At 40.6% G+C, this 25,532-nt stretch overlaps 1 protein-coding gene across 10 annotated transcripts in view; it reads right to left on the minus strand.

The window, feature by feature from the left end:
• Positions 1 to 430: 430 nt before the first annotated feature.
• Positions 431 to 25,532, minus strand: part of ZNF536 (zinc finger protein 536) — a 351,072-nt gene continuing 325,970 nt past the window's right edge. For all 10 annotated transcript variants that reach the window (XM_064160276.1, XM_064160275.1, XM_064160269.1 and 7 more), the window contains one exon: positions 431 to 3,954. In XM_064160276.1, coding sequence (XP_064016346.1) covers positions 3,719 to 3,954 — 236 coding nt within the window. In that variant the 3' untranslated portion in view covers positions 431 to 3,718. The remainder of the gene's footprint in view (positions 3,955 to 25,532) is intronic.

The following is a 25,532-nucleotide window of genomic DNA, read 5'->3' on the forward strand; positions in this document are numbered from 1 at the left end:
TTTTCCTAGCACAGAATTCAAGCTACGGCATACCCTTGTTACTGTGTGTACAAATGGCTTCATTGTACAAATGGCTTTAATGCTAAAATCTCCCTTTTCTAAATGGGTTTTCTTTCTCACCTTTTTTGTTGTTGTTCTGTTTCTGTGCGAGGCCACACTTCTCTCTCCTCTCCATACTTGCTGTAGTTTCTCAGATTCCGTGCATCTTTTGTGTTTTTCTTTTCTGTTAATGGTCTTTACTTTTTAGAAGAAATGAAAAAGCCTTTAGATTAGTTGCTCTCACATGTCCAAATAAAATTTTAAACCAGGATGAATAAAGATTCATCCAGGAGAACTGGAGCACTTCTTGCACCTGCACGTTCTTTGAAGCGTGGGCAGCTTCCTAGAATGCACCGTAACAATAAACCTCACCATTTTCTAAAGCCAAATATATGATCTATACAAACAATCTTTTTTAATGTGTAAACATGACTTTATACATCATAGTGTATGATACACACTTCAAACACTTTCAAATCAAAGCTTGATAGACCCCAAGACTTTCTATAGTACATTAGGAGTATATAAAACAATGCTAAAACATGCTAAAACAGATTTCCACAGTCTTTTAATTAAGCACAATATATATATGTATATATTTTATATAGATTTGTTCAGATTAATAAGTGAACTGAGCACACACACCCAGCATAATACACTCCAGTTACTGCCTAACAACTGTGAATTTACTGACATGAATTTTTTTTTTCAATCTGACAAAGCTGCAGAAAAGAATGTTTTAACTGTTCCTAATAAACATAAGCAAGTAGGAAAACTTGTTGGGTTTTTTTCAGAGGTAGAGGTTTTATTGCGTAAAACACTGGATAAAACTGTACTGCTTCAAAGACATTTTTATTCTAACAGCAGAAAGAAAACAGTCATTGCTGAAAAAACAACTTTTAATACTTCTATACCAGAATAAAGTTCTGTCAACTGATGTATTATAATAATAAATAATGACCAAGAATAAACTTTAAATACAAAGTTTTCTAATTGTTACAAGCATAGCAACAAAATCCTCTACTCTATTGATCTCAGATTTCCTCCAAGATAGAATTTTTTTTCTTTGTGTAGGAATGTAGACAGTATTATGACCAGTATCACAGACTACAGAAGTTACAGAGAAAAAACTTGACATGTTTAGATATGAGAAGCATGATGATATTCAGAAACTGACAATGCATCACTGCTGCTGTCACTTGTTTGTATTACAAGTTACAAATGTTCTGGAAAAAAGGGCTATGTCAGAGGGGAGGATAGGGACAGTAGCACCCGACCAAATGGAATCAACACACACATCACAAGGAGCGGGAGATGTTTCCAGTGTCACAAACAGAATTATTGCCTGTCGTACCTGAAAATGCTCAGAAGACATGAAAGAATACTGAAAGAGCTCAAAAAGTGCAAGAAATGGAATGTGGGGGGGGTGGTTTAGTGTTTTTTTTTTCCTCTATTTTTTCCTTTTTTTTCCTTTTTTTTTCTTTTTCTTTTTGCTAAGATACTGAAGGCGGCGCAAACACACAAAAGCTAAGCGACTGACACAGTCACCAAACACAGTAGTGCAGTTAAAACCCTAAAGCTTACTACAGTCAGAAAGTTTCAATAACATTTCAATCCCTTATCTAGGATCATAGAAACAGTTGCATTAAGTTTATCAACTCGATTTAAGTAAGGCAGTGAGAACTATACTAGAAAAACAAGAAAAGCAGCTTGCTCTGTGCCAGATGGGTCCAAGTTACACAGTGACCTCGTTTAAACTGAAGCTTCAGTTGGATGGCATCCTTTCCGACAGCATATGCAAACCGTATTCCTTATTAGCCTGAGATTTTTTTTTTTCCAGTCTCAGGGTAGCGCTAAGAATTTTATTTACATTGATTGCAGTTTAGTATTTTTTGTAAACTGCTTTAGGCAGAGCTGAAGTTTTAAGGCCCTGGGGTTTTACTCTGTGCTCCCAGCCTGCAAAGGAATATTGACTCAGTTTGTTTTTTGTTGGTTGGTTGGGGTTTTTTTTTTTCAACTTTTTTTTCCTTTTTAAATTATTATTTATTTATTTTCTTTTAAGTCAGGATGATTTTGTTTTAGAAGAAGTTAATCCTTCTCTACCATCACAATAAACAGCACCAATTTTGCTTCTATCCATGGAAGTACATCAGAAGGCTAAAATTTTATGCCATTCAGAGAATTTCAGAATAATCCTTCAGTTATTTCTCTTACTTTTTTAAAGTATGCGGTTCGTTATAGTCTCTCAAAAACTTCCTATGTGGCAACAACCTTGCTAAATTTGGAGCATCCAATCAGTAAAAAAGCTAGATCTGCAAAAATATAGAACACATTTGTTGTACAAAAACAAAGAAGTATCAGTTAAAACACTTTTCTTCATTAGAGACAAAGAGCAGGAAGTTCGGATTCATATTTTAGTTCAAGCTACTTCATAAGCGCTCGATCCAGAAGAATCTTCTGCACTGTCTGCAACACTTATAAAACCTAACCCATGAAAATTAACCATGACTGGGGAATCCTTCATTCAAGTGTAAAAAAAAACCAACCCAAAACACAAAACCAAAAAAGAGTTCTTTCGAAAAGCAAAGAGAAAAAGAAAAAACCTATCAACCTTCTACGTAATAAACCTCTGTTTTCTCACCAAACCCTTCTATAGATAAGGCTGACTAGTGTCACTAAACAATATTTCTATATATTGTACTTCTACTTTTATAGCTAATTACTTTGTCATCAATAAGGGAAAAAAAAATAAGAGCATTTCCCTCAATACTGCAAGATTATTACAAAAAACGGAGTTACATTTCAAACCTGCAATCACACATGAGGTTGCAGATATTTTTTTTCCTACCCACTGATTCATTTGGCTGTATATTAAAAAAAAAAAAAAAAAAAGAAGAAGCAAATGTAATACCACAATACTTTTTAATATAGGTCAGCACTGACCCTAGCTTATGGGCCGTCTAAGGTTTCTCCTGTACTGCAGTTGCAACACCACTTGAATTGATTTTCTCTGCAATGACAGCTCCAGTCAGACTGGCACCATGGCAGTCTACCAACACATCTCATTACTATGCTAGGCAAATGACAGCAGCTGGTGTCATATTATAAAGGTGTTTTCAACAATGAAAATACAGCCCCTCAATCTTCAAGGCAACACTAAATGGTTTAGACGGTATCATTTTTCTGTTAAGAGCATTATTTTTGGACAAAGACCACTTTAAAGTTTGCAATTGCCCTGCTTTTCAAATAACTAACGACCTACTAACATTTTTAAATCACTTTGTTATCCCACCTACATTGTTTGGAAGTACTTGTTGCCAGGTAACTGTTTAGCAGCCATTTTCAAGGGCTGGAAATTTATTTTGCATGTGTAATATATATATTTAAACACATACACACACACACATATGGAATGTGTGTATTTTGCATGCGTGTGTGTGTGTGTGCATGTAGATATATATTCAGTGTGTGTACGACTGAACCTCTGTGTGTGTGGAGATATAGATATATATGTGTGTGTTTGTGTCCATGTACATATACATATATTTGAACGTTCCCTTCTGGGAATCTGCATGCCATTCCTTCATTGGGAAGGCAGTTAGCAGACCCTCACCCAAACACACCTCAAAACCCAGCGCAAAAGGCTACTGCAGTATGGAGACGGCTCCGCCGAGCTGCATCACTCCTGGGCCTTGCTGCCCTCCTCCGTTACCTCTGCCGAGCTCCCCAGTTTGACAGCTGCAGGTTCCTCCAAATTGCCAGAAGCTTCGGAGTCAACTCTGGAGCGCTTGAACCTGCGGTCAGGATACTGGCTGTTGTCAAAAGGCATGCGATGGACACAGAGAACATGGGTCTTCAGATTTCCCTTCTGAGAGGCACTGTACGGGCAGTATCTGCACTGGAAAGGCCTGTGACCTGTGTGACAGAGGAGAGGCTGGTTAGTTGAAAGGCCTGTGACCTGTGTCACAGAGGAGAGGCTGGTTAGTTGAAAGGCCTGTGACCTGTGTGACAGAGGAGAGGCTGGTTAGTTGAAAGGCCTGTGACCTGTGTGACAGAGGAGAGGCTGGTTAGTCTTTTTATGTGGTGCCTGCAAACCCGCCTGTTGCACAGCCTGACAAAAGCGAGCGTGCCAGAGCCCCCCAAGCAGAAATCCCTCCTGCTGGGTGGAGGATACCACCGCGCGTCTTCAGCAGGAGGAAGAATTCTGTACTGTTTCGCACCATGCCTCGTTAAAGAAACTGCATCTTAAAGATTCTCTGTTTCCGATGTTCCCCAGAAGTGAAGCTATTTCACCTCCCTCCTCAGACCCAGCTGTAAATTCATCAGCTTGTGATCCAAACTGAACTGGTGTAAACAAAGTGCAATCGTGTGCGAGACTGCCTTCTTCTACCCTGCTTAATTATCTCTTTTATTGAAGTGCAATTCAAGGATGACAATGTGCAGACCCTTTGTCTAATAAACACACTTTGTCTTTGGGTGGGTTTCTGAGTAAAGAATTGCATGTTTTATTTTAATCATACAGATTACTTTTTAATGGAAAGAAATAATGGATCGAGATAACCAAGTCGTCAAACCTGCAAACATTTACTCCAGTGAGATTACTCCTGTGAGTACAGATACGCAAGCACATAAGTGTTTGCTGGACCAGGGCCTGAGGTTATCACCAGCTTTAAAATAAAATGTTCAAGCTAGATTAGAAAAGGAATGTTAATGCACAAAATCTGATAGACGCAGTTCTAGTGGGAGAAACAGCAACCGACTGCAAGATGAAGGCATGAATGAAGGATATCACTTCTTAGTAAGGCTATCAATAGACTCTTCCATATTTTTCAGATTATTGTGACTTTGGATCGTCATGCTGTATCTGGTTTTGGAGCTTATGTTTCAGCAATCACATTTCAACCTATGCTGGGAAGTTGTTGATGTGTTTTCCTGGAACTTTATGAGCTTTGTTTCTCAAATTAACTTAAACCAGGACCATCTGAGGTCAAATGCGCTTAGCTTGCTTTAATTTGCTCAAATAAATGAATAAATAAATGTGCCAGACCATCTACATAAAGCCAGGATAAGTGAAAAACAATACCCTATTTCCACATTTGAAGAGCACATTTTCCTTCGCTGTTGTGGTAGTACCTAGCAGGCACAAACCAGACACTGGTGCAGCAGAGCAGTACAATGCTTCCTCCTGTGTGGAAGGGGCTGGGAAGATCTTGCCTCGATTTTAGGTGGGAATCTAGCAGATAAGCAAACAGATGCTTTTTGTGCACTGGTCCAAAGCTACCCGTATTGGAGTGAGAATGCCACTGTATTCCTCCCAGTAGTGATGGGAGCCTGGATAGCTGTTAGATTTAACCTCTCACTGTTACTGGCACACTGGTGCCGGGATCTCTAGGAAAGCAGATTCACCTGTAGTGCTCTGGGTTGCTAAATTAACTTCCCACTTTAAAGTAACATTGAAACTACCATTTAATTGCTGAGTTCCTCTAAAACATGCTGCTTGCTACCCAGAGGAAAGAAGTCATAGAATCAGCCAGGCTGGAAGAGACCTCCAAGATCATCCAGTCCAACCTAGCACCCAGCCCTATCCAACCAACCATGGCACTAAGTGCCTCATCCAGGCTTTTCTTGAACACCTCCAGGGATGGCGACTTCACCACCTCCCTGGGCAGCCCATTCCAATGGCAAATCACTCTCCCTGAGAAGAGCTTCCTCCTAACATCCAGCCTAGACCTCCCCCGGCACAACTTGAGACTGTGTCCCCTTGTTCTGTTGCTGGTTGCCTGGCAGAAGAGACCAACCCCCACCTGGCTACAGCCTCCCTTCAGGTAGTTGTAGACAGCAATGAGGTCACCCCTGAGCCTCCTCTTCTGCAGGCTGCACACCCCCAGCTCCCTCAGCCTCTCCTCACAGGGCTGTGCTCCAGGCCTCTCACCAGCTTCATCACCCTTCTCTGGACACGTTCCAGCACCTCAACATCTCTCTTGAATTGAAGGGCCCAGAACTGGACACAGTACTCAAGTGTTAAGTAAAGTCCACAGTTGTTATGCCCATGACTACAGGTTATGTTTCCTTTCTAAGGACTCTAGCTTTTGCTTTGACAAGTTGAAGACTACACATACTTACACACAAGACCTCCAACATGCATGCTCATGCATAAAACACAGGATGGAATGTGGGCTGGTAAAAAAAGACATTTTCTTCAACAACTTCATAAAGGAAAGGATATCTTTAAGCTGCTAATCATTACCAAGTCAAATTTCAGCTGAAAAATTCATAGCAATAGCAATGGAACAAAGCTACATAGATGATGTTACAGAAATTCTATTGAGCTTTTATAGAAAAATTTTAGCTGGAAGATATGAGGAATCAGTCAACAAAGAGATTGAAGATGTCCCTAGTGCCTCTTAGAGTCAGTTCTAAAATCAATACAGAAGCACAACTATTCTAATAAAAATTTGAATATAATAGTATTGAAAACTGTCAGCCCTTTCAAAACTGTTTGAGTATGAAGAAGACCCAGCAAAAGTCTGATTTCCACCATCTCAGAACATTTAGAATTATCTAGAAAAAAAAATGTAAGAAAAGCATTACATCTCTCACTCACTGTTAAAGTCATCAGAATCCACAGCTGAGTTCTGCACTCTTCCTTTCCATCTCCTTTTTCTCCCTCCAGGGAAACACCTCTGACCAGGCAGAGCCACAGGGCCTATTGTGTACTCTGCTTGGGGAAGTGCAAAATGTTTTGACCAAAGTCAGAGAACCACCTTCCATTATTTCCAGTATCTAATTTGAACATCTGACAACTGGTTCCCTCGCTCAGGACAGAAGATACCCTGTTAAGTTGTGACAAACGGAACAAGTTGCTCTCCAACCTCACTTACTCTAGTTTTATTGGTGCTTTGGAAAAAGCAAAAAGCTATCTTGTTTATTTGGTCCTTCTTTTGTGCTGCAGTGGCCACTGACTGGATGTACCATAGACAATGTGATATCCCTGAGAACTGCTCACACTGCAGCACATAGAGACCACAGACAGAGCAATGGGACTTCAGGAGCAGGCACAACGTGCCCCTCAGCCACTCTGCATCTCTCCAGCATCACATAGCATGCAAATACACTGGGCAGTGCTTGCTAGAATCAGTACTAGTAGCCAGCAGTGAGATCTCACCACGCAGCTCTTAACACTTTGCTCAGAAGTAGCTATCATTAAACGGCTACCCTAATTCCTTCCTGCAAAGGACAAATCTAAACAATGAATCCGCAAAGCACAAATGGAGCTAATCGCCTCATGTGCCTGGCTAAAAGTAAACTCATTCTGCAACCATCAAACCAAGCTCAAAATCATCCGATCCCATACAGAGAACACCATTTACTATTCAATGCACTTTAACAAATCAGACACTACAAAGTGTACCTACAAGGATTCACTTCTGCATTGCCTCCCCCACAACTTACTTTTTCAGGCCATCAAAATTTCACATCACTGCCTTGTGAAAAGTAAGTACACAATAAGTTAATTTGTATTGTCACTATGCAGTACAACTGTGGTAAAGAGCACATTCATTTTTAATCCTGTATGAATAATATATAAATATGTATACAGAGTGAGGGTCATAGGAAAGCAAGCGGTACATTGTTTACAGCAGAAGTAGTACAAAAACCAGAGATTATTCTCACTTGCAAAGATAACAATATCTGCAATTTGCTCGTAACTAAGGGGTGAAGGAAAATGCCCATTTCTCTTAGGTATCCTATCCATTAATTTTAGCTTAAAAACTTGTTGTGGGCAGCAGGCTCTTGAAACAACCCTTCCCAGATAAATTGGTAATAAATTTATAATGTTATATCCAGCAGTGGTTGGTAGGTTCTTTCTTAGCAAGCTACAGTTCATATATATTTTACTCACTGTAAATCGTCCAATAAAATTATATGAAAGCCCCCAAAAAAACATAATTAAAAATCTTCCTGATAGCAGGGGAGATAACGTACAATGCACTGCAGTTGTGGTAAGAAGAATCAGAGTAAAGGGCAAACTATGGTGCATCTTTCTCTGATTTAAAAAAATGGAGAGAGAGGACAATATATTGTCTGCAGATGAAATAATCCTGTTGTGAAGAAATGTTACTGGACATCTGTGAGTGAGTGCGTGAAGAAACTTTGTGACCCTCTGGATGGAAGTCTTGGGTCTAAGAAATGGATCAGTAGAAAACAAGAAACAGTTAAAATGACAACAACAGTAGCTGGACTCAAAGAGTACTTTGAGAAGGTGCAGATTTCCCAGGAAGGGTGATTACTTCCAGCACCTGCTGAAGTCAGTCCTCTGAAAGGGATGTAAACCTTCCAGGATCAGACACAGAAATGGCTGCACCAACCTAGGCTCATCACCTTCTCTAGTTTTGATTGCACCCTGGACAAAACAAGGAGTGTGAACAGGAGGTACCTTCTGCTCACAATGGAGAACTCTTCTGTGGGACCAACATTTAGAAGAACTCCTCAATGTTTGAAACTAGTCCATCTTTTCAAAAATATATGCTGCTTCATTAATTTAGGCTTTGAGGAAAAAAAAAAACCACCAACTTTGTTTTTTTTTTTCCTTCAAGTTTGTGATCTGATATGTTGCTTTGTGACACATCGTGTCAGCCCGCATCAGTCACATCGCGTTAGGTTTCATAACATGGCATAACTGATGCAGCCCAACATGGTGCATCAGCTGAACCCAGTCAGAAAATGCAGGGCTTGAAAAAGACATGGATCTACAAGTCTGGGGTTTAGGACCATTTAAAGGAAAACATGCTTAAAGCAGGGACCATGGATTTAAACACAGCCATTGCCCATCTGAATGGATCTGAATACCTGCTAAGGATCTGAATACCTGCAAAGCATGTTTTGCTTTCTCTTGTCTCTAAAACTCAAAGTGTGTTATTGGAACTCACAAAAAGTCAATGTCAACCTAGTGTCATGGGTTACTTACTGTAATCCAAACACCGCTAATAGTTACTAATTTATTAACTTTGATATGGATCCATTATTTAAGATTAGCACAAAGGAATACACAAGCAAGTGAGAGAGAAAGAGTGATGAATACTAAAGTCCTTCTCATTAAAACAAAATCATTTACATGGTCAAGCTGCATTAATTCCCCACTTCTAAAAATATTTGATCTGCATCCAAATTCTATAAAAAATTCCACAAAGAAACATCTCATTTTTGTGGTATTGCAGGCACATATGTAGGGGTTTGCACTAAAATGTAAAAATGGGCATTGGACTAGTCACATGAATAAGATCAGGAATTTATTCCAGATTGTTAAAAGTGTACTAATCACAGCAAAATCGTGGCTTTCTCCCAAAGCAGTAAGAAAATGGTAATTTGAAAGAAAAATGCCAATAATGCATCACACACAAGCCGTCTGTTGTCCCCACTACACCACTTTTTATTATGTTGCATATGTGTACATATATACACACAGATACACGCATACAGACACACAGACACACAATTTAATGCATAAATTTAGGGGAAAGGCAGAAGAGCAGTAAAATGATGAACGGAAAACAAATGCTGTGCAATGTACTATACATTATAATTAAGTCCTGGATAAAAAGTGTTTCTTAGATATGACATTTGTTCCCTTAAAATTAAAAAATGGCCATGATTACCTGACAGAATGTTTTCCCTTCGATGGCCAACAGCTATAGCACTTACTGCAAGGAAATACAGCAAACTCATTTCAGATTTTTTTTGCCTGGCTTAAGAATATCCTTTCGGTGAGGATCAGAAATAATAGCAATTACCTCTTTAAAACAAGCAAATTATTCCCTTGCTAAGAAAGATTTGAAAAGCCTCAAAGGTTTTAATTTCTTGGAGGCAAATATCTTTAGGTGAGGTATTGGACATCAAAGACCTGGACTTGATCTCCTGGGCTGCCATGGCAATGCCAAATGACCAGAACCACCTCTGGCCATGACTCCTGAAGGACCAGCTGCAGTGGCTTAGGATGCATGGCCACTGCCTCCTCCACTGAGATTCTCAGTCCCATAACACTGCTGGTGGAACAATCCATGTAATCACACATCTGCTGGAGTGCAAAGTCAGCAAGCCACTCTCAAACCCTGAGCCTCAACCAGAAGAGCTGCTCTAAACCATTTTTTCCTACACAAGCTTGTATTTGAGTTACAATCATCTTAAAACAGATGAAATATGTGTTGCCTCGCAGCAACGGTGGCCATGCACTTTCTGTGTAGAAAGAAAGACTTCTTGAACACCTCCAGTTCTCTGGCAGTGGGCTGAACACTCAGCTTTCTCAGCTCAGTCTCCAGGTTCCAAGCATCTTGGTGAACATTGCCATTTTAAAGCACTGCTATTAGAGCATAATAACAAGCATTTGCAAAGGGAGAACTATTTTCATTCAAATCTTGGCTACTGCGATTTCCTTTAATGTATAAATTTTCATAAATACATTTACTATCCACAGCAAACATCCCAAGTATTGTATGCATTACCCAGGAGAGCAGAATAGCTCTAAAGCAGCCATTCTGATCTGGACCATAACAGTATGGATGGGAAAATGCTGAATAAATATATTTGTCCAACAGGCAATAATGGTTCTGATTGAGCCATTCCACTTTATTGGTCTCAAAATATGCATTTTATGAAACTCCCAAAATACCAGACAGATTAAAGTACATCCAATCAGGTTCATCTATGTAATAAAAAAGTTTTTATAAAACAACTGAAAAGTGTGTGTTTATTTACACATAGGTCCAGGACTCACCAAGATGGTCATCTGGGAAAACTGCAATATGCTGTGACGTTTATATGTTTATTGGATTAAAAAAAATAATAAAAGGAAATAAAAATATTAAAACTCTCTATTTCATGTTGACCAGGAAAAGCCATAAAAACAAAAAGCCATCATAGAAGAATACCCTAAAAAAAAAAATAAAAGAAAATAGCTAAGTATCTGGACTTCAGGAAAGCCTGGAAATATTTTCACCTGTCAAAGCTAAGGCTCAATCTGAAAATAGTCCTAAGAGTTAACAGAGGAATTGTTCATAAGAAGCACTAGTTACCTAAATCCTCCTCATTAACAGAGGGGAATAGATACTTCCAGGGGGAGCAGGACTGCCAACTCCAAGAGCCTTCCTCTTGCTGAGCGTTAGAGGTAAAATCTTAATTATTAGAGGGCAAGTGTGGAGTAAAGACCCAGTTCATGGCAAAACACAGTCACCACCCTGATCTCAAGCAAATGTATTAAGAATGTTTGGGGAAATTGCCCTAAAACTAGCAGCATTTATCTACCTATGAAGTCTTCTGTTGCAGGTTAGTCATCTGGGAGGAATCCCCTCTAGGGATGGTGCATAGCACCGTCCTGAGGCCAGCACCAATCCAAAACTACCACATGGAACCCTGGTCCTGGTGCCTTGCTGAGACAGACACTCAGTCTACAGGCACCTGCAGCAGGAGAGTGGCAAATGACTGAATCATCATTGGCTGCAGAAGGGTTTTAGAATGAAAAGACCTAATCTGTAACTAATATGCTTCAGAGATTTTTACTTTTTTTTTGGCTTTTTTAAAAATGTCCATTCACAGGAACAAATTAAACCTCCAGATACCTACACAGCTTTGCTGAAATGTAATCAAAGGTGGAGTCTGCTCTTGATTTAGTGTATTATGCAGTGATTGGTGTTTCCAAATAGCTGTTTCAACTTCTGATTAATACACTAAAGGGTACTGGTGACAGCGAACAGCAAAAGTTGATGGTACACTTTGTATTTAACACATATTGTTAAATGATTCAGTTAATTTCACACATTTACCCTAAAATAAAGACAGCACTTAAAGTAATAGTTCAATTCCTACCTCAAAATTTATAATCACTAATTATCACACACTAATTTTTTCTTTAAAAGCAAAAGAATTAAAAACCAAACCAAAACAACAAAACCACACCAGCAAACCAGCTCTGCTATGTAAACTGCAGCCAAAGGTAGGCCAATATGACACAGGGGCCAACAGCCACAGGGGTGTTCATGAGACACAGAAACCAGTAGAAAATTCTACCACTGTCATATACACATATAAAAACAAATCAGCCACAAATTCATGGAAACTATCACTAATTTAGCCTTTTTTCCAGAGACCATGGAGGGTAGATCAAGGAACTTGCTAGCCCTCTGCAATACACTAAATACAGGCAAATTATGAAATGGCTAATGAAGTCACTGCTGGTGTGAGACTTGCAGTTCCTGGGAAAACAAACATCTCCTATTTCCTTTGCAAAGCTGATAAAGTAACAGAATTACTCAGCTCCAGACACTCAGCACAGAAGTTGTTTCTTTTTCAGAACAGTAAGCTTTTCGCACAGGAACTTCTGATTTAGAAGAGAAATAGGAAAGCATCAGCAGAATAACTGAAAAGGTCTTCCTAAACAAATATTAAACATAATGCAAACCTTGTAAAACAAAAAACTCTGAAGAGCAGACGAAGAGTTTGCTTTCTAAAGACTTACATATTTCAGACCATCGCGGCACAGCACCCCATGCACGGCAGCACACCAGTTTGGGTTTTGACATGACAACATGAGTTACGAGCCCGGTGCTTCAGTGGGCTCCAAATGAGGTTAGTGGGAACGCTGTCATTGATTGAGCTTGAAATGCCAGACTATCCTTGTCCCATGATTTTGGAAATGTAATTACATTTAATTTTTCATATTTATTTACTTTGCTCTATACACATAAGCAGACAACAGACTTCCTACCACGGGCGCTAGGTACCTGTTGTAACGATCGGGCCACCTAATGGCAATGGTTACAGCAACCTATAAATGCTGCATTCACTGTCTCCTTTGTAATTCTAAGCACACACTAATTTGGCTAAAAAATATAAACTTTCATCTTCAGCCATGCCTCCCACTCTGGTACCAATTCTTGCTCTTCTAAAGCCAGTTCATCCCTTCATTTCTGCAGCCTGGGCCCCGCCACATGAGAGTCAAGAGGTACCCAAGACAGGGAGAAAATGAGTTATAGCCCTTTGTCAGCCTTCTCTTCCTCTTATGCTTTGGGTATCCCAGCAGACTGCAGCTACAGCAATGTATTTTGAAGGTAAGTGGCAGGGTTTTTTTTAATATTAACTAACCCCAAGTTCTTCTGATTATCAAAACTACACATTCAGAGTCCCACCTTTGTCTTTACTTACATATTTCAATTAATTGTTATGTCTATTCACTCCTTTAGTTGTTTTAATCACACCAATAACATTATATTCCCATTCTAACCCCCCTGAGCAAAATATCTCAGTTTTCCTACTAGGTCATTCACAAGTTTTCTGTCTAATGTTCTGCCATATTTTTTAATTGTCTTAGTAAACATTTATTATTTCAGGGAGCATTTAGCACTTCTGGAATTAAGCTCTATTTGAATTTAATGTACCTATGATTTCCCAGAATAAATGGTCTACTGGTGGCACTGGGATTTTAGCAGAAAGATTGCACAATTCAGAGGTGCTAATAGGAAAGGCCTTGCCAGCAACGGTATTTTGCTACCAAATGTCCTTTATTCTGCCTAGATATTCATAAATACAGTGGCATTTTCTCTTTCACTCTAGGCAACTGTCTTGAGCTTATTTATTTTATTAGGTGGAATGAAATTTTTTAAATCCCATAGTCAGCTTTCTGAACTTTTCCTGCCCGCATTTCAATGTGTTGTATCTTCCGCTGCCATTGAACACGACAGCCACGCAGCCTGCATCACGGGAAGACCTGTCTCTCTAAGCACAGCCAGGTAAGGATCAGGAGAGTCCCCATCAGTCTCCTCATCTACAAACCCCTTAAGTGGGAAGGGACAGAATTATCCACATGCTATAACCTTTGCTGAAGTGGAACTCCAAGCTGGAATTGCTTTCTCTACGTATGATGTCACTTATGCTACGCATGCTCTTTAATTTTCGTTGCTGCTTTGTTATGTAATTGGGGTAATTTCAATGGCATTTTGTCACAGTACAACTCATCATGTACCTTGTGATTCTCTGTCTAGAGCAGCATGTTAGGAAGGAGACCGAGGAAAAAGAAAACAATGTAAGTAAATAAATGTCCAGCTCACTAGTTGCTAATATTTCAAATTGCCCATGAGTAGCTCCACAACCCCACTAATAATTCTGCTAAAACATTGCTATCAGCTCTTTCTGGGATTTTGTGTGTGTAGTTCACAGAACAAGTCATTATCAGCAATGCTGCAGCATTATGTGCCATCACTGCACTGAATCACCACGGCCTGAGTTGGGGAATTACAGCAATCCACCTCTCACCACACATTTCCTATATAGGCATGCATATAGATAATGTCTCTGTTAAAAAAAAAAAAAAGGAAGAAAGACACATTTTTATCATATCTCCTTCAACAAATCATGAGCTTAAACAGTAAAAATTTAAAGGCTGCAAAGAACAAATTGAGCGTTAACTTTGCAGGACCTCTCCCCTTGGAAAGTACTGTTGATGCTGTTGCAGAAAAGTGTCTTTTTTATTAAGTCACAAAGGAAATGCTTTCTCCCTTTCTCCCTTTCTTTTCTATAAAAGGCTCTCTAAAATGAAAGGTGTCAGACTTTGCTTTTTTCTTCTTGGCATGATCCAGAATGTATGGCTGAGGAATGACAGATGTCTGCAACCAGCTGCAATGAAGCATGCTAAAGTTTCAGTCTAATCCACTTATTTCACTGCAGTCACGTAAACCAAAACAAATGGGCAGTGCCTTACATTATAAAAACACAGCAGCATTACTTTGTTGCATAATGTAGCTGATACGCCATCTTTTTATCATTTTTCCTACTGCAGAAAGAATTCACCTCTTTATTAAAAACAGCCCCTGAAAGTTCCCTCGTTCTGCTTGCCTCTATTTTTTTCTTTTAGTGTCACAGCAGTCTTGCCATGCCCCATGCATTACTCAGTATGCTGCTATTATAAAAACGCCGTAATATTTTTCTAGGGAAGGCTGCTTTTGTTTCTAAAGGCACAATCCAAAAAGCCAGAGGGCTAGATTCTGCTCTCGCCTCTTTGCTGCGAGCCCACGGTTAGAATGGGTCTGCGCTGCTCTGAAAGAGGTCAGGATTGGACCTGCCATCAAACTGGTCCAGGTTTCAGCTGCACAACAAGTGCAGCAAGGACTTACCCTTAGTGGGTAAAAATGAAAACACCTCCACATGTCTGCTTTTTTACTGATCAAACTGGAAATGTCAGCAGAGATGCAACTAATAACCTTAATCTACTCTAGTAACCTCATTCAAAAAAAATCCCCATTTTAATGAGGAGGAAGAGCCTTGGCTGATGTGTTTACTGAAGCTCCTGGAAGGCTGATGTGTTTACCGAAGGTCCCTCTCCCCTCACCCCCCTGCACCCCCCTATTTCATTATGCCAGAGGGAGTATAACCTAAGTGAACATGGCATCGCTTCCTGGGAAGGGAGACCCTGCCTCACTCCGACATGTAGTGCAGCAACCTTTTGAACCCTCCCTCCTTTAATCCTTGTACGGAAAGGGAAAGGATGAGGAGTCATGTGGCTCCCTCCCCGCCAGCAGTTTCAACAGCTGGGAAGCACTCTTTCAGCGCAATTCATAAAAAAAGATGTGTTGGATTTCGCCTATGGCAGAATGGTGTACAATTTCTGGCCCTTCAGGCTAAAACAATAAATGCAAAGAGGAAAATTTGAGATTTCCCCCCTTAAACTTCCCACAACAACCTCAGCAAAACCACATGACTTGTCTTGTACAATCTCCCTGGTGTTTTCAGTGCTACTTTGGCAGGAAATCAGAATTACTGTTATATAAATTCCATCTGATGCCAGAGCTACCATCTGTGAGTAAAACTGCTTCACCTACGTCTGCCGGCAGAGCCACTCTCCCAGAGACAAGGGAGAAGGGGAAAAAAATTTGATTAATTTGCAGAATGCTTGTGATTTGCTCATATATTATTATAACTGCTCATCAGCACATGACAAATTCCCAGCACTCCGCACAGGAACCCGTTCAGTTTCAGCAGTTTTTTGCGTCGGCACCTGACAGACTGCAGAGCCACTAATGACTTTCAGATGCTTACAAACAGTAATTCTATCTTCAGAATAAAAAGAAAAATCCGTAGGAAGAAAAGAGTAGAGTTAGTCTATTCCATTTCCTTCCTGTATATCAACATGATTTAACTCTTCGGGGCAGCAGCAGTTCTAGGATCACAACACGGCTGCTCCTTGCCTGTAAAAGACAAAGACTGCCAATCTCAGGGGGAAAGGTGGAAGCAAAAGCCAGTCTCCAAAGGCTTTCACTACACCAGCTCCACAGAGAGACAGATACATAGCAGGTAGCCTAGGAAAAGGCACACCTACCCTGCAGTACAGAAATAAAATACGTGCTCTTCCCAGCGCTCCTGAATTCCATATCTATTTTCCAATGTTAATAGTTCTGATACCCTTTTGCATTTGCAGGGAACACATCTGCTTCCTAACTGCAGCCGAAACGTTTTTTTTTTCCCCTTTAAAACTATGATTATGCTTTCTGAAGCACTGTCTGTGTGCTTGATTGCCTGTTTTAGATTAGAGATTTTAGCAAGGAAACAAAGACTTCAGAGTGCACATCAGTCCTGCATATGAGAAACCACAGAAGGAATAAGCAATAAAATGTGATGCACCATCTGTCCACAAACAATAACCTGGATGTTCTGAAGGCTTACAAATTATTTAGCACACAACCTCACCGAATTATAGGACCCTTAAATAGAGCAATAGACTGAGAATGAGAACCTCTTTGATGTCCTTTTGTATTTCCCCCCCCAACTCGGCTCTCGATTGATTGCTAACAGTTGAGGTATTTCTCAATGACTATTGGAGCAAGTTGATTTTTATTAAGTAGATCTCCATAGAATATTTTGCCACAGATTTGAACAGTGGGATATATGCTGCCTCCCTAGCCCTAGCCTGCTGCAAACAGATTGTTAATCAAAAGACAGTCTAAAAGAATAGTCAATTGGGAAATTCAGTCCTAAGGGCAAAATGCTGCCCTCGAAACTCATGCACAACTCCCACTGGCTTCCATGGGAGCTCATGGGAACGCTCAGTGAGGAATTTGACTTTATTAAGTACTAGAGGGTTTCTGACTGGACTCTTGTGGAACAAATCCCTAACAAAGAACCAGATTTTTTTTCTTTCCAAATCATATCCTGCTCTAATTAAAAATAAAATGACATTTTTCTTAGCTGTCATGCTGAAGCACAGTGATTTTGCATGCAAAACACATTAGCAACTGAGCACACTCCAGGTATTGTAAACTGGAGTATGTCAAAGCCACTGGATCCCTAGACAAACCTGGCATCTCTCAGCAACATGCACACACACCAAACCCAAGATATTCAAAGACTTGTTTTTTGGACAGAGGATTTTGATTAAACATATTTAACTATGAGATCATGTTAAAACAGCCAGCCAGCCAAACATAAAGAATACTTTCTTGGATTATTTTTTTTCTTTTCATACATAATGAATTGCATGACTTCTGCATCTACTGTTTCATTCAACCTCATCTCTACATTACAAATTATCTATTTAGTGAACACTACCATTTCTTTCTTCTGATTGATGCTTTTCAACACATTTTCCAAAATAAACCTGCATCCTTAAAAGATACCCATTTCATCTTAAAAAGGAAGAGCCTTGCTACCATTTATTAACAACCTGCTCTAAATCTTTCTTTTGCTCCATTTTCCATAGAATTTTTTTTTCCTGGGTTTTCTCAATACAGTATTTCCCACACTGGCTCTCAGCTAGCAAATATCCAGACTCACCTAACTACGGTCTCTTTAGTGTGCCCTTTACTCTCTTGTCTAGATGGCAGATCAAAATTCAAATAAAAATAGATGTTAGAAGACAGAGGATTTATTTTTTTTTTTATCATATTCTCTTTGACAAACAGGGGCCAAAAGGGAGGTAACTATAATTAACTTTAGATGTGCCTAATGTAACTCCATTATCATTGACGAGTCTTATGGAGAGACACTGAGAGGTAAATGTGCCTTCTAGAATTTCATTGTGGAGCCAGCACTATTAAAGAATATTTCAGTATTTAGGCCCTGATTCAGCAAGTTGCTGAAGGTTATGCATGCTATAAAGCCTGTAAGCCATCCCACAGACTTGTGTGGAAATGCCTGCATGCTTATACGCTGCACAAGTGTAAGTTGTCTCCAAGCAGGGGCCTTGTAGTCTAACCCTCACTTACAAAGATTTGTAAAAGAGACATGAAAATTTACCTTGGGGCTAAAAGCTGGCACATTACGTTGTTTCACTTTGAATCCATCCTCCTTTTGTGTTTGTTTATGTGTTTATTCTTATGTGGCATTCACTTCTGGTGAGAAAGCGACAGAGGGACCCAGTGATGCTGGGTGTGCAAGGGGCCACCAGGCCATCACCTGCAGAAATGCAGCCACAGCTCTGCCTTGGCCACCACTCAAATGCTGGCTGGAACACCCTTGGCTGGTGAGAGACAACTGGCCCTTAACTGGTAGGGGGGGGAAATCTAGCATCACAACGGGCCACCCAGACCTAGCTGTTTGCTGCACATGTTGCACACAGACCCATCATCAACACTCAAGATTCAAGGGGTGCTGTTAGGTCTTACATGTCCCTAAATACAAATGTTTTCAGCCAGAGAAGGGAAGATGAGGAATGTGCAGCAACTCCATTAGATGTCAAAGGAAACCAAACCGAAAAGCCACTTCCATTAACTTCTGTGGCAGTCAGCACACAAAGGAACAGGTACTACTGAGGATTCCGAGTAAAACTGCAGAGGTGTTGACATTTCCATGGGCAGTGCCCATTTAGGGTGTCTAGGTATTGTTGATGATTTAGAGTACAAGCGGTCCGTACCTCTCTCTGCAGAACTGAAGCCAAACACAGCATGTAAGGTAGCAAAGAGGGAAATGTTCCTGCTATCAGTACCTAGCACACTGAAGCCTGACTCCAAGCCTGCTGCCTATGGGAAAGCCACTCAATCTCATGTAAGCTTCATTGACTTCCATTGTCTTCCAGAAAGAAGGCTTACTTATATGAAATCGATGGCAGGCTCTCAGCTTTCAAGCAAACAGATACCCACTTGGGTGCCTCTGTGTATAAGCCAAAATCATTTTGCAACAAAACTAATGTATACAGTGGTTAGAGTGGGCCAAAATATTTGCCTTCCAGAGAAGCCATGTAATTCCTCTGATTTCAACAAATAACCTGACCCAGGTAACTCTCCTCTATCTACCGTTACTCTAATCAGAACAGAGAGGTCTATAAATGTACTTAAAGAGACAACTAAAAAAAATTAATCTGTGGTTTAACTTAAAGGTCAACTCAATACATATTGAGAAGTCAACTGAAATTCTGCTATTAAATATAATCACTCCTTCTAGGGTGGTAAATACAGTGTGGAAAGACTCATTAGGAGCCAAATTCTGATCTCAGGAAAGTGCAGGACTGGAGCTGCAGGCAGAGAGAGGAGAGCAGGGCTGGCCTTGCATACCGAGCCCTCCCAGTTTGAGCCTCTGAGTTATCATGACCCAGGCTGCATCCATTCCACAGGATGTGATTAAGATCTTGAGATACTTTTTAAAAATACATTCTGGGTTTATTGTTGGACTTCTTCCATCTTTCTGGAATTCTGCTTTCAAGCCTATTCCCTAACTCTAAAGCCTGGTGAGATACTTTCTTGTACAAAGAAAGGTGAGAGATTTTTCTTTAATCAGGTGGCTACCATAGTGAAAGCCTCTCAAAACCAGGAAACTGCCCCAGCCACCACAGTAAGATGAGGAAAAGTGAGGACAGTCATAGAACCTCGAGTCCTCACTCCTGCCTCTTGGCTCTATGGCAGGTGTCATTATTCTAGAATATTCTGTCCTTCCTAGATAGTCTGGAATGGTAGAATAACAAGCTGTCATTCTCCATGCAATCATTCATCAGCCCAAACCTGATTTCCTATTCCTTAAAAGAAAGAAGTAAATTGCATAAGGTTCAACTAGCATTTTATACATTTACAGACCTTTTCTTTTTAATTTATTTCATATATAGAAGGTATATTATAGGCAGCATCTGCTGAAATGATGTTAAAGATTTGACTATGGGGGGGGTGGGGGGGGGGGGGAAGGAGGGGAAGAGGCAGAAAGGTCAGATTTAAATCCTGAAGGTAGCATAAAATATTTAGATAAAACTGTTTGTATATATTTTTTTCTATAGCATGTGTCCTGACAGTGTCACCACCAGCACGGGCTCCAGAATTCATAATCCACTGTGCTATTTTTTAGAATACTTTGATTTGTTTATTAACTGTGCTTTCCTATTTCCATGAGATATAGACATCGACAGTGAATAGACCTTTTCTAATTGAACTGATAGCTTGAAAGTGAACATGTCCTTGAATTTACACTGAAAGATAGACAGTGATTATTTATAATAAGGGATTTAGTCAACTGCCTTTCCATTTGTACAGCAAGGACTTTATCAACAGACCATGTTTAGGTAAATAGTGCTAAATAAGATAAATTCTGTATTAAAGGACGAATGTCTCGCAGTGTCAGATGTACAAGGAAGAGACATTTGGCTGATGATACGTCCTGTAAGTATAAAAGAGAGTATTAAGATAACACTTCATGCTAGCATTAATACATCAAAGTTCTGGACTGACCTGTTTCATCCAAAGTGAAAGCGAGGATGCTCTTAATTCCTAAGATTAATTTAATTCAGAAGGCATTCAGCCTTATGTCCTGTTTTGTAGCTTTATAAGAATTGCTGGATTTGCAAAAGAGCACGTCTGGACGTACGTTAATAAATGGTCTGTATTTGTCTAGCCAGATTTGAAGCCTGCCTTTAAAAAAAAACCACACACACACGCAACTCAGGCTCTGTGAGCTTGCTTTGCCCACAATATTAGAGCTTAGCTATCTCCTTGCTGAAGGGCCTATTTGTCTGCTTTAAGTGAAATCACTCAATTCTCAAAAGTCAGTGGAGGACTTTGGAAGGGGGAGGGCTGGGAGAGGCCACTCCAAATAAGTTCCATTAATCAAAAGACACAGTCTAATGTAACTAATATTTTACAATTAGAGAAGACAAGATGGAACTAAAAGCCATCTATCTCTCTTACACCACATGATCATCGATTCATAATCAGAAGACTGAGAGTAGCACAAAGATGCATTTACAAGGGCTGGGGGAGGGGGCTTGGTCGGAGCCGGAGATAATGAACACGATGAGAAGGAGCGGCGCTGAAGGCTGGGGAAAGATGACAGAGTGGTTCAATGGTGACGGATGACACGAAGATGAGTACTGATACCTGACAGGCAGCGAATGATGACTGCAGTCCTTTCCCACCATTATGATCCTCAATTATCTTGGTAAGGACTAAGGAAAAAAAAAAAGCTGAAGTGGCTCAGCCCATTCGTTTATTTATAAGCTGGGGTAATGCTAGAGTGTACCAGGCTGCTGGGAAAGGCCACCTTTTCACAATTTGATCAGCACTTTATAGGAGCTGTAGTTTTCATTGTCAGCGCTCATGGGCACAAGGGGAAATGGGTAAAATACAGTACTTGTCCATCTGTTTTGTAATAAAATTCCTAAATCTTCAAAGGGAGTTATTTTTTTTCTTTCACTGCCACCTTCAGGAAAAAAAAAATCAAAACCTTGGGCTAACCCAAAAAGGAGAAAGCTCGCTTTGTATTTGCACGTTGAATTAGCGGCTGCAGCCTGTGCTCCTGAAATCGCAACGCACGGATTTATCCAAATGTATAATACACGGTGGGGAACGAGCCAGCGTGAGCAAGAGCCAGAGCTGTGAGGAGTGCAGGAGCAAAGTGAAAGGGAACTTTTAAAAATCCTTCATTGATTTAGGGAATTATTAATAAAAAGGAAAGAAAGTTCACTCGAGACTGCTTTGTAGTTGCAGAAGATGCCACAGGCTAGTATTTCTATACCAAAGAATATGCCGTTCTGCTACATTATTTATTTTTAAAGACACAGATCTCCTAGCTATGTTGGAGTCGTTGCTTTTGAGAAAAGAAAAACAAATTAAGATTAATGTTCTACACAGCTCCCGACAGCAGTAAATATTTGATCAGAACAATTCACATTTAAATGTTGACATACAAAAAAATCATTTTCTGCAAGAAATATTTCTTCACCGCTCTTTAACTGTAACTTTGCTTTCTTGTCCCCTTCCCTACCTTGTCCTCTCAGAGAAACAAAGTCCTACAATGCAGCATTGTATTTCTCACCCACGTTAAAAGAAAATGAAACCAAGTCAAAATCAGCTCTGCTTTAATATATATATATGCACACGAAATAAAATCACACTCGCTACACAGGTTACACGTGCTCTGCCTTTTTCTTCTTGCAGCTTTACCCAAAGGAGTAGGCTGCTTGGCTGACCAACCTGAGGGGCAGCCCCTAAGCTGGCTGCTTGGCAGAGCTGCACAGCAAAGTGGACTGCAGAGATGGGCATGGTGGGTTGCTCACAAAGCCCTGCTCCCCACTGAGTCAGGGCACAGACACACAGCAAAGGTGCCATGCTGCACATTCTGGGGGAGCAGCAGTCCAGTCCCTCAAGTAGGACAAGGGAGGTTATTCTTCCCCTGTATTCAGCAATGGTCAGGCCACACCTTGAATACTGTGACCAGTTCTGGACTCCTCAATTGAAGAGAGATGTTGAGGTACTGGAATGTGTCCAGAGAAGGGCGACAAAGCTGGTGAGAGGCCTGGAACACAGCCCTGTGAGGAGAGGCTGAGGGAGCTGGGGGTGTTTAGCCTGGAGAAGAGGAGGCTCAGGGGTGACCTCACTGCTGTCTACAACTACCTGAAGGAAAGTTGTAGCCAGGTGAGGATCAGTCTCTTCTGCCAGGCAACCAGCAATAGAACAAGGGGACATAGGCTCAAGTTGTGCTGGGCACGTTAGGAGGAAGTTCTTCACAGAGGAGTAATTTGCTGTTGGAATGGGCTGCCCAGGGAGGTGGTGGAGTTGCCATCCCTGGAGGTGTTCAAGACTGGATGAGGCACTTAGTGGCATGGTCTAGTTAATTGGATAGGGCTGGGTGCTAGGTTGGACTGGATGATCTTGGAGGTCTCTTCCAACCTGGTTAATTCTATGATCATAGTGGTGGTTTTACAGGCCTGTCTCCCACACAACCTGCTCACCAGGGACAGGAATAAAACAGCACACAGCTGCCTATAGTACCGGCTTCTAGTGCACAAGTGAGCATGAGGAACCAGGTAAGCAAACTGAGTGTTACTAACACTTGAGGCAGCTCAAATCCCAATACACCAGGCTTCATCTGACTCCATGTAAAGCCTTCCCATACACATTTTCTAGCTCCAGGACTGTCAGTACAGCAAGTACATCAGAAAAAAAGCCACACAAAAGCAGTAATGTGGTCTGTGGTGGAAGCAAAATGTCTCTCAGCAACACCAGTTCCTGTATGCCTGGTCTGTAGTAATAAGTAAAAGTTCAGCAGAGAGCAGAGTTCTAGATTTTGGTTACATACATGAAATGAAATACTAGATGTGGGGAAAAAAGACAGTGACAAAACCCCTAAATATATTTGCAAGTACTTGCATCAGGAACGGCTGTCTTAGACCCCTGGGTGTGCACTGGACTGCTTGACCACAATAGGAACTGGGATATGAGAGGGGCTCCAGGGCCACTGTTGACAAACAGCATATCTCCAAAATGAAAGTACAGTATGTGACATAGAGTACCTTTTATGAAGCTGCTTTTTAACTTTGGAGGCTTACCTTTGCACAGATAATACACATGCTAGATCAGATTTGAAAGGAAGATATGGAACAAACCATACTTAGTATAAGAAAGACAATACTCATCTCGTGGGCAGTATATACACAAGAAGTCTTGCTGGTGCACAACTACAAATATTCCAACAAGCATTTCCCAGATTTTCATGGAGGAATCCCATGAACAAATGCCCTTAATCTGCCCACTTCATACATTTGAGATGCAAAACAGGTTAAATCCATGATCATCTCTCTAATTAGACCAAATAAAAGCTGCAGATGTGAGAAGCACAGTTCTAAGGTAGGAGTCTTAATAGCAATTGATCAAATATTGCATAGCTGTAACAGCTTTCCATAAATACCATATCCTCAGAGGTGACACAGAAAATGCCTTTTTCCAGTGATTTTTTTTTGCAAGAGCACCTGATTCAGTTGTTCACAAGTTCAACTCATCTCCACGTTTCAGCATTTGCAGCAAAACAACTGTACTGCCATGAATGGATTCACAATTGTGCAAGATTGGACTATCATAGTGATTAATTGGGCTAACTTAATCTGTACACTCAAATTAAGTAATCGCACAAATAACTGATTTAGCATGTGCATGCAATAGTTTAATTTGCACACACAATCATACTCTTTGGGTAAATGAGGTACCCACTTATGAGCATTTTTTTTCTGCCTTTGCCTTCACATGTAAAATATTTAAAGAATAAAAGAAACCCACCTCATTATTTATATTGAATTCAAAGAAATAAGTGATTCTTGTATCTGCCAACATCACTTCAGTTTTCCTTACAACTACCGGGATAAACTACGTACAATCATGAATTAGAAAGAAAAATAAAAGGATAAAAAATGAAAAGAGAAAAAAAAAAGTCTTAAAATTAAAAATTATTCTGGTTTGAATACAATTCTAGTCAGCAGGACTATTAGAATTTTGCTTGAGTAAACACTGCAAGACTGAAGCTTTAAACTTTTAAAGCTCTTCAGAAAAGAGATTGTTTAGTTTTTACAGTAGAAAATGTAGTTATTAACATAATATTAAGGCTCTGTTATCAACAAATAAACAAGATAGTAAGATTTATTCTGCTAGCAGTTTGGACCACAAAGGCAACAGAACAGCTGCCATTTCACATGCAGCAGCAATACAAACTAAAGTTTACCTTTTTAGCATCCCTATAGCTTTCAACCACTGGGAAATGAATATTAATGCCTGAAAACCGCATTAATAATTTTGTACAAAATTAACCAGGAATTGTCTTCAAAACGAGAATCAAAAGAGGAGAAACTAAAATAAAAAGGGCAAAAGCACAGCCAAGCTATCAGCAGAACTACACAGCAAGCGACGGACTCGGAAATAATTACGCAGCCGAGCACTCCACTCCGGGTCTATCCCAGGCTTCATTACGGTGCAGATGCCGGGCGGTTTATGGCGTGCCCGCCCGCCCATTGAGCCAACACAAAAACCACAGCCATCTACCGCTCCGCTGCTTCGCAGTTGCGGGGATGCCCGCCAGGAGCCCCTGCAGCGCCGGCCGGGGGCGGTGCGCGGCACGGAGGGCGCTGAGCCGAGGGCGGTCTGCAGCGACACCGCGAGGCCGCGCCGCAGCACGGCTCCGCTGGCGCAGGGCAGAGCGGGGCAGCGCAGCAGCGGCTGCGGGAGCGCGACCCCGCCACCGGGCCAGCTGAAGCCCAGGTCACCGACCGGGACTGC

The sequence above is a fragment of the Pogoniulus pusillus genome, chromosome 20, assembly GCF_015220805.1.
Source record: "Pogoniulus pusillus isolate bPogPus1 chromosome 20, bPogPus1.pri, whole genome shotgun sequence".
Lineage (NCBI taxonomy): Eukaryota > Metazoa > Chordata > Aves > Piciformes > Lybiidae > Pogoniulus > Pogoniulus pusillus.